The 9,217-nt window shown below is 43.3% G+C and overlaps 1 protein-coding gene across 1 annotated transcript; it reads left to right on the forward strand.

Annotated features, from left to right (window-relative positions):
• Positions 1–3,287: 3,287 nt before the first annotated feature.
• MANBAL (mannosidase, beta A, lysosomal-like) lies at positions 3,288–6,124 on the forward strand. The gene is made up of 2 exons (XM_009883493.1): positions 3,288–3,437; positions 6,017–6,124. Exons 1-2 carry the CDS (start codon positions 3,288–3,290, stop codon positions 6,122–6,124), a joined length of 258 nt encoding a protein of 85 aa, XP_009881795.1.
• The last annotated feature ends 3,093 nt before the right edge of the window (positions 6,125–9,217 follow it).

Consider the following 9,217-nt stretch of genomic DNA (forward strand, 5'->3'; position numbering starts at 1 on the left):
TGCTGAAGCCAACATGAATTGGCCAGTCGCCATCCCAGCACCTACTAAGTCATTTCAGAAATCCAGCGCCAGCTTTTTTTGCCTCATCCTTTGTCAGAAGCTTTCATTTTCTGCACCAATGCTGTTGCTCTCTATTTCTACCCCAAGAGGAAACATATATATTACTTGAAGTGGTCCTGGGGGTTTGTCCTATGCTAATGATATAGTGCTAGGTCTTGATGCCAGCTGGGAAACACAGGACAGCAAAAAGAAAGATTTGAGGCTGTCCTAGATCTATTGAGATGGCTAGTTAGTGGCCCTGATCCTGAAAACACATGATTATTGATCATGGAGCCTGATCTTGTACCCAGGGGGACAGCCACATCATCTTCCAGCGGTGGCACTGAGCAAAAGTGTGAGCCTGCAGCCCCGCGTAGCCCCTCGCTTGTTCTGTGGTACAGCTCTGGCTTTGCTACAGGGCCACGTCCTTTTGTGGGGGGGTAGCTAGCTTGCTGTGAAACCCTAATAGACTCAAGACTGAATATTTTTAAACAGATAGTCAAAATCAATTGCTGTAATGCAGTACAAGTGTTTGTGACCTGTTTCAGCTGTTATGTTCCAGTGAGATGGTCAGGCTTGTAAGAGAGGTGGTAGCTACTGTTAGACCAAAAGAGTAAACTGGATGAGGGAAGCTTCCTCTCAGGGTATGAAATAGGGTACCAGTCTTTAAATGCGATTTAAGAACAATTACTTTAAATGTAGCCATATTAATAGGTGAGGTGGTCTGAGGCAAAAGATGGTTGATAACTTGTGGAGAATAAGAAATGTTAGCCAAGGAAGAGGTGGTGAAACTGTTAGCTGCTTGGGAACAGGGGAGAAGACTCCATTATCATACAGGGACCTGCTGGATTAGCTGCAAGGCAGAGTGTAAGGAGGTAGTGCTCCTGGTGAGAAAACTAACTTTGTAATTTTTGCTTTCAGTGCAGAAGGCAACGTGCATGACAATGAGCCCATGTTCCCCAGTGTTCAACTTTGGCCTGATTATTTGTGTTAGGTTTAGCCTCTGTGTGTGTGGAGGTTTGGGCCTTATGTTAAACACAGGAGGCTTTTTTTAAAAAACAGGGAAGTATTTTGCTAGTACTGGTTCAGCTCCACTGGTATCAGGAAAACTAATAGTCCAAATGTGGGTTGCCTGCTGTGGCTACTGTGCAAGCAAGGACACGCTACTATGACTAGTTGGAGCATGCTGTCAGGTCTTCTCTGAGCATATTTCATGGGGTAGTGCTTAAAATGGTAGCGGCAGCTGCTACCAGCCTGTGTGAGAGCTGTTGATGCTGGTCATGTCACCTGGGATTTGTTAGAAAATTATTAATACCCTCAAGGGAGGTGAAACAGAAAAAGGGGAAAGGAGGGGAGGCTTGTGAAAGATGAGTCTGGAGATTTTTTTGTTTTCATTGTATCCGTTTCCTTTTCTGGCTTATTTTTGTGTGTTGTGTTTCAGGTGTATGAATCAGGATTATCAGTAGGAGTTTGTCCTGAGAAAACTCTGGGTGAGTAATGAAGCAACATCACTTCCTGCTCTGTTTGAGGAAGTGGGTGGGCAAGAATAACATTTTCAAAAGATAACCCAATAAATAAAGTCGAGATAAAATGCAACTCAGGGGTAAAGTTTCTCATGATTCTGTTTCTTGCTTGGGAACTGCTGCCTTAGTGGTCTGGGGGAGAGGGCATTTTAAAAGTTAAAACCAGTTAGGGATGAGCCTGAGTGGCCCAGCGTGTATTCTGGCTTCACGTACAGGTCCCATGCATCCCTTGCTTATTGAATTTTAATCAAAATTTGAAAAATTTTCTTTCACTGAAGTACAAACCTGGAAGGGACCATGAAAGGTCACCTAATCATATCTCCTGATTCAAAGGCAGGATTACATATATACTCACAGCCCATCCCAGGCAAATGCTTATCTGATCTGCTCTTCTGAATCACCAGTAACAGGGATTCCACAGTCTATCTATTCCAGTGACTGGTGATCTATGCAGTTGGGAATTTTTTCCTTTCTTTTAAAATTCAAAATAAGATCCCGTATTCTAGCTGAATTAAAACAAAATAATTATTTATTTAATTTATATACCACTCCTTTTACTATGCCCTCAAATTACATTTGCCTCTTATGCAACGGCATTGAGTTGTTGATTGATTCTCAAATTTATCAGCTATAACTGTACTCAAATTATACTCTGAGTTTACCATCTTTCTGAACTGGGTCACATCTGCAGGTTGTAGAAATCTCCTCCTAGCCTGAGAAATACAGAGACAGCTTTGGAGATAATTTCTAGGAAGTGGATTACTACCATTCATGAAACATGCATGCAGCACAATCTCAAACCCAAGCTTTAGTAATACATAGAATTGTAAGTATCAATAAGTAATGCTGATTCAATAAGTACATACTGAGATCATACAGGTCAGGATAACTGAGTAAGACAGTAATCACAACTGAGTTCTGATGGCATCTCAGACTAATTGAATTGCCCTTTTGGGAGTTCCTGTGGCATACTCCAGTAATTCTGGCAGGAGAGTTCTCCGTTATTGTAGAAAGCCATTAGTCATTCATAGAATGAATTGACAACTCCATTAGTAAAAGATAAAGGAAGGAAGAAAGGATGGTCTCGTGGCTGAGAAACTAGCTTGGGACCCAGGAGATCAATATTCAACTCTGCCACAAACTACTTGTGTGACTGTCACAAGGTATACAGGGCTTAGTGTAACAGGCCACTAAAGCCATGCTTAACTTTAAACGCGTAACTCATTCCTCTGTCTTCAACAGATCTGCCTTCTGTGTGGTTTATTTAAGTAGGAGTTGGTTTTCTACACCATCCAAAACAACAAGGCTGTGACCACATACACAATGTAAGTAAAAATTAATAATAGTCACCTGGCATGCATGATCAACTTCAGGGAGAAGTATATTCTTGCTTATTAAGCTTTTCCCTTATTGTTTCATGAATATTGTTCATATTTTGTCTTGCCCTCACGTGCAAATGGACTAATACTAGCATTTGAGGACTATTTTCTTAGGCAGGTGGTATACGACAAGGATCCAAATAAAATGCAAATTTCATTTCTCTCTTTTTTATGGGGTCTGTAGATCAAGGGTGTCTTAAAAAAACCTGCATGAGGTAATCTGTAATTTTTTTATAATGGAAAGTGAATGCCAGAAAGCACGTTGCAAATAATTCCTCTTTTTTTTTCCCCCTTGTAGTAACCAGTCTTCTTGAGAGCATTAGAGGAGAAGGAGGGTGCGCTCACGATGGCTGCTGAGTTGGATTTCTCCCCACCTGAAATCCCTGAGCCCACATTCATGGAGAATGTGTTACGCTACGGACTCTTCTTTGGAGCCATTTTCCAGCTCATCTGTGTGCTAGCCATAATCCTGCCAGTTTCAAAGTCTCATAAGGCAGTAAGTAGTGCTCTTTAATATTGACATAGATGGGCAGAGTCAGAGAAAACAGGGTGGGAGGGAACTTTGAGTAGCTAATGGAGACACAGTGGTCTGCCCCTGAGATTGATAACAGTTTCATTGTTCATTCTGTTTCCTTCCTTCTAGCTTTCCCAACTCCCGCTTTTGTCTTTTTATTTACCCCCAGATTGGAAAGTCAGGAGCAAATACCTGAGCCAGGGTCTCTCTGAATGTCAGTGAAAAAAGTGACCTGAAGCACTGGCAAGGTGTGCTAAATGTACATGCTGTTCCTGACTGCACACAAGAAGGCTTTAGTCCCAACCCCGTATTGTTATCCTTCTGCTGATTGGCTTTATGAATTGCCAGGCAGGATGTCCCCTTTGCAGGACCTGCCTTTCAGGGAATGACTCTGGCTTCTAGTTTGTGTGGGACTTCTGGCAACAAGATACAGGTGACATTTCTAGTATATTCTAATGCGAGGAAGGCAGTTTTCATTCCTGATACCCAATCATGCGCAGGTAAGTGGGGGGTCCTTTGGTGCAGTTACTACAAGAGAAGGTTAAAGTGAAAGGTTGAGGTGAGCTACAGGACTCTGATTCCTCTAGACTGGGCCGCAGTGGGATGACCTGCATCTACCTGGCTTTTCTGATAAAAGAACTCCATGTGCTTGGTGACATCTGTGGTGCTGGGGACGTATTTCAGTGTTGGTGATCAGGCTGCAAGTTTGGTGGTTTGGTACAGATTCTGTCTAAATGTGTATGGTGTATTTCCAGTCACGACTCAGCATGGGAAGTTTTCTTTTCAGGCTTTCTTTATTGCCACATTTTCTCCATCTTGTGCAGAGGAAGCATAGAAATTTTCAGACTATCTGGGGAAGGGAGTGGCTGAGAGTGAGGTACAGTGTGAAGGATACAGTTCATGACCCAGCTCTTTCACCTTTAACTATTGATGTGATGTGAAGTTGTGTTGATGTACTGGATGGGTGACACTGCCCCGGCATGGGTGCATGCTCCCTCCTGCTGGTCCTGCCACAGGATCTGCAGCTCCCAGCAGGTAGATGAAGCAAGTGGCTGCCGGTCACAATGCAGTAGCATTGCAAGTCTTGCACCGTTATTCTGCAGCCACCAGCACCCATCTGTCAGAGTCCATGGTTTCCCCTGATAAATTTTTGAGTAGCCTGATTCTTGAAAGCTGAAAAGAGCGAGAGCTTTAGTTTGAAGTGGGAAACTGAAGACCAGGCCCCCAGTTAAAAGGATAAAACTCAAGGACCTGTTGCCGTTTAAGTTTGCAAGCATGCTTTGATGTTTGCATGCCCTACTTTTTATTTTCTCCATATGTATACTATCCTCTTGATTTACTGTCCATATGACTAGTTTACAAGACCGTAAACACCAGAGGCTACCCTTCCAGATCTTGGGAATGGTGCTTGAGTCTGGGTAGGATATTGAGAAGCTTCTCTGTCTTGGAGGCTTCAGGCTTTGAAGTCTACCTTGGTTTGAACATTAGAAGGCAGCAGTGTTCACTTGACGGCAGCAGCACACTGCATCCCTGAGTAATAACTGCATGTTGCTCCATTTCTCCAGAGCCTGCCAGCTCCCCATGCGCCGATTACAGCCTTTGGAAAGGCAGCCAAGTCTCCTTCCTTGGAAAGCCACACAGATGTGAACTGTAATAGCCCAGTAACTTGAGAGACGTTTGAACCACGCTCCTTGATTAAAAGGATACTGTCAGATGCTTGCCTCCCCCTCCATTATCTGGAACACTGTCTTGGAAGCTCGAAACTAGCACGTCTTGCTCAGCCATTTTTTGTGTGTCCTTTTCCAGTTGGCACGCTCTGATAGAAACCAAGATGCTAAAGCAATATTTATACTGAAATGCATTTAATGAAAGGAGGCAATCTGCATGTGTGTGCTTTCTCAGATGAGACTGGCGCTGTTCCCTGGTGTTTTTACGAGATAAATAGACTTTATTTCCCATGGCTGAAATATTATCTGTCATCTCCCCTGAAGGAAACAAGCGGGATATCTAAGCATTCCTTGTTAGTCCAGGTGAAGAAAACTTTGCTTGCAATTCCCTCCCTGGATTTTGGGCTTGATTTAGAGGCTCTGAACTTCATGTTCTTACTACTGTTTTGGGGAATATTTTTTGTCTTTCACATGATAATGATTAACATTTGGTAGAAATACCTGCTGAATATTTCCACACACACTGGTGATTATATGGTATCTTCTCCTTTTCCTAATTTGAATAGTTTTCATTTAGTGTTGATTTTCTTCTTGCCTTTAAAGTTGGTTTTGTTTTTCTTCTCCAAAGCCTGTTTTAGACACTTAAGCTTCTAACGGCTTCTCTGGTAACAAGCTGTTTCTCTGCATAAACTCACACTCATCAAAAAGCACATGCAGAAGAAGCAGAGATGGTGCTGCTCAAGTCTCATTAAATGTGGTCTCAGTTTGATATAGATGTGTTCCAACAGAGATACCCAGCATTTGCTTCCTTTGGCTTATACGCAGATTCCCAAAGTGAGCTGTCAGCAAATTGTAAGAAAAGGTTACTGACTGTTTCTTAATTGATTCTTGTAGGACTCGGACAGTTTTGAGCCTAAGAATTCGGAGACAGTGAAGAAGCCAAAGGCAACTGCTCCACAGATCAGCAAGAAACCCAAGAAGGAAACCAAAAAGAAACGATAAAGCCATGACGGATGAGCCTCAAAAGACAAAATAATCATTTATAATCATGCTTCCTCGGAGATGACATCAAAGGCAACTAACTACATTAAATGGTTTTCTGGCATTGCCATGCTTTACCTTTCAGGGACAAGGGAGAAGGTACTTATAAGAGTGGAAGGGGCAGGGTTCTGCCATAGATTTCGTACAAACAAAGAGGACTTTGCATATCCAGGACTTTGTTTGACATGATTAATGTGTCAGTCACCATTAAAGTGACTTCTGTCATTTCTTGTGGGTACAGAGGCCTGCTCTGGCTCCTCCGTGCTGGCTAGGATTTGTAGTAAAGTCCCTGTGGAAGGTGGAGCATGGGTTTGCTACTTTGGATACCGGTTTGTGTTGTATTTTTTGAAGACAGAGGGATCAAATGGATCAAGGACACCACACTACACAGCTTTTTATTCATCTCTGTTGTCATCTAGTCTGAAATACATAGCTGCATTTTATGGCTTAATAATAATGTCTTTGTCATATTCTTTAATTCTTTAGGTAATAACTCATTGGATTCCAGACTGCTGTAGATGAAAGCTTTCATTTCCCCAGCGTCGCTGCCTCTTTCTTATTCCCCACCCATGCGCTTTTGCTTTCTGTTCCCGCCCTTGAAAGCAGGTACATCTCAGGGCGTTGAGGCTGTGGTGGCGACTGCAGTGACTGCAAGGATCGGGGAACAATTTGGTTCTGGAAGGTGCAGAATTTAATGCCTGTGCTAAATGGGGTGTTCTTGGAGACTTGGGAAGACCAGGTACTGCATATTGGAGAAAACTGCTCCGAGGTGGGAGTCTTCACAGTGCTGCATTGGTCGTGTATCACACAGCACTGCCAAGCTGTACTTGTGACAAACCCTCCTGTCAGCTAGCTGAGTCCTAACCGCGTGCTCCAGTTCAACACGGCTGAGGATTGTTGCGTTTGCAGACTCCCTCCCGGCCTTACCTGCTGTAGTCTCCTCTTGCTGAATTCTTCCTGAAGTTAAATACGATCTCAGCCTGAGGAGATGTGGTATTTTAAGATCCAAGGGAAGGCAAGCTGGCTGTGTAGCATGACTATATGGCAAGAGACATACACACTATGTTCCTTCAGGCTCTGGTTCTCCAGGCCCAGGGACAATCTCGTATTAGATTTAAATATGGCTAGACAGGACTGGAAAGAGATAGGCGGTGACGTAGCCACGGAGTCTCTCTAGGGCAGCTTGAGCTTCCTGATGCCAGCTCACATCTTGGTTTGTTTGATCACGAATGAGTCAATGGGAGGAGAACCTGCTCTTTTAGGCGCACCCAGGGTTCAGAGCGGCTTTGAAGGAAAGGGTTCTCTGGCAGGGCTGCAAGTCTGCGATCCTTTTGCATACATAGACTCCCATATTCAATTCACAAACGCCCAGTGAGTCCAGGTACAGTAGCAGGGTTGTGCTGCGTGTTCTCTAACAGGAGTTCAACAGCACATTTACAGGAACCATCAGTGTGGAGAACAGCCACGTTCTCTGCTCACTCCAGCTTTTGGCAGGTGTCAGATGGATCCCAGTACCTGTTTGATTCTAACCTCTCACCGCTTCCCTGCTCCAGGCTTTCTGCTGCTCTTAACCAGAATGCTGACACCAAGTTGCACTGCTTAAAATCCAGTTTAGATTTCTGCTTTGAATTCAGCATTTTCTTTTTCTTCTTTTTTTTTGAGCTACATAAAGGCAATACTAGGAGGACGGAACAAAGCATGGGAGACACAAGCACTCTAAAGTTGCTTTGAGTTCTCAGTACAAAGAAACATTACAAAAATTTCCCACGCAAATAACAAAGAACAATATTGTACTGTGAGTTTCCATTACGGACCTGTGTTCCTGTGTGTGATCTGCAGGGGAAAGAAAAGCATAGCTACTGCCCTGGACAGGTACTGCAGAGCACGTCTTCCATTTTAATAAATGAGGATGGTGGTAGTTTTATCTAACAACTCTAGCTTTCTGCAGGTTACCTAAAGGGGGGCGAGGGGGACGAGGGTGTTAATGCTTTAATGGAATTGCAACTATGGAAAGAGTAGCACACACGTTACCCAAAATATAGAAGTGCTTCTACAGCTGAGAAACAGTTAGGAATGAGCACTGCGTGGTTATTACCTGAAACAGCAGGCTGCTACATCAACATCTACACATAGCTGTTTGCAGGCGTGCTTACTCATTGCTAAGTAGAAATCCTGGCTATTGGGGTTGGTTTTGCTGGGGGGAAGAGGGATTAAGATAAATTTCCAAGTCTGTTCCTAACAGCTTGTTACCTATTTGAATGCTCTTGTTAGCTGAACTTACAATATGTTTTTAAAGATTACCAATATCCCATGTATTTTCATTTTTCTTTAAATGTGTAATAAATATAATCGGAATCTTTTTGTATAAAAAGAAATCTCTTTAAAGTTGTGCTGCCTCTTTCCATGCATTCATTGTGAAAGCTGCCAGAACTCAGACCATAGGAACACAAGGACATAAATAACCTATTCATAAAAATGATCCATTAAAGGAAAGCCTTTCAGATCCTTTAATCTGTGAGAAATTGGCTAGTTAATACGGTCAGGCATGTGTATATCTGTGTTTGACTTGGAAGTAGCAAACTATCTCCCAGTTCAGCTTCACCTTCCTGGAAGGAAGGAGGAAACGGTGCAATGACTAAATTAATTTGCCTCTCATGAGAGATTTTGGCTCCAAGAGCCCCCATGAAGGTAGCAATAATGAAGGCATCAGTTGTTAATAATACGAGCAGGGGATTAGATGGGGATTCAGTGGGCTGATAATAGGGATTTTCAGTAGCCCCTCGGTGTGTGATTGCAGCTCAGGTTTACATGGCTGGAGCGTGGAGCTGCCTGGTGGCTCTCTCTGCTAAAACTGGCGTGGTAGCCAAGCTCTGGCAAGCGTCTGCTGGTTCCCTCACGAGAAAACCAAAATGAGAGAAGGACTAGTGTGGTGACTCCTTTAATTCCCAAGCACTTTTCTCCAGGCTGTTTTGTAATTAACATCCCAAAGGGAGCTGGAGACCTCATTAAGTCACTTTTATTGAAGGGGAGGTTTTCAAAGGTCTGTCTCCAGAG

Source organism: Charadrius vociferus, unplaced genomic scaffold (assembly GCF_000708025.1).
Source record: "Charadrius vociferus isolate BGI_N301 unplaced genomic scaffold, ASM70802v2 scaffold320, whole genome shotgun sequence".
NCBI lineage: Eukaryota > Metazoa > Chordata > Aves > Charadriiformes > Charadriidae > Charadrius > Charadrius vociferus.

Bases quoted from the DNA above. Each gene is read 5' to 3' on its own strand.
- MANBAL (XM_009883493.1), top strand. From the start codon at position 3,288: ATGGCTGCTGAGTTGGATTTCTCCCCACCTGAAATCCCTGAGCCCACA. The intron at 3,438-6,016 runs GTAAGTAGTGCT...TGATTCTTGTAG, and splicing joins TTTCAAAGTCTCATAAGGCA to GACTCGGACAGTTTTGAGCC.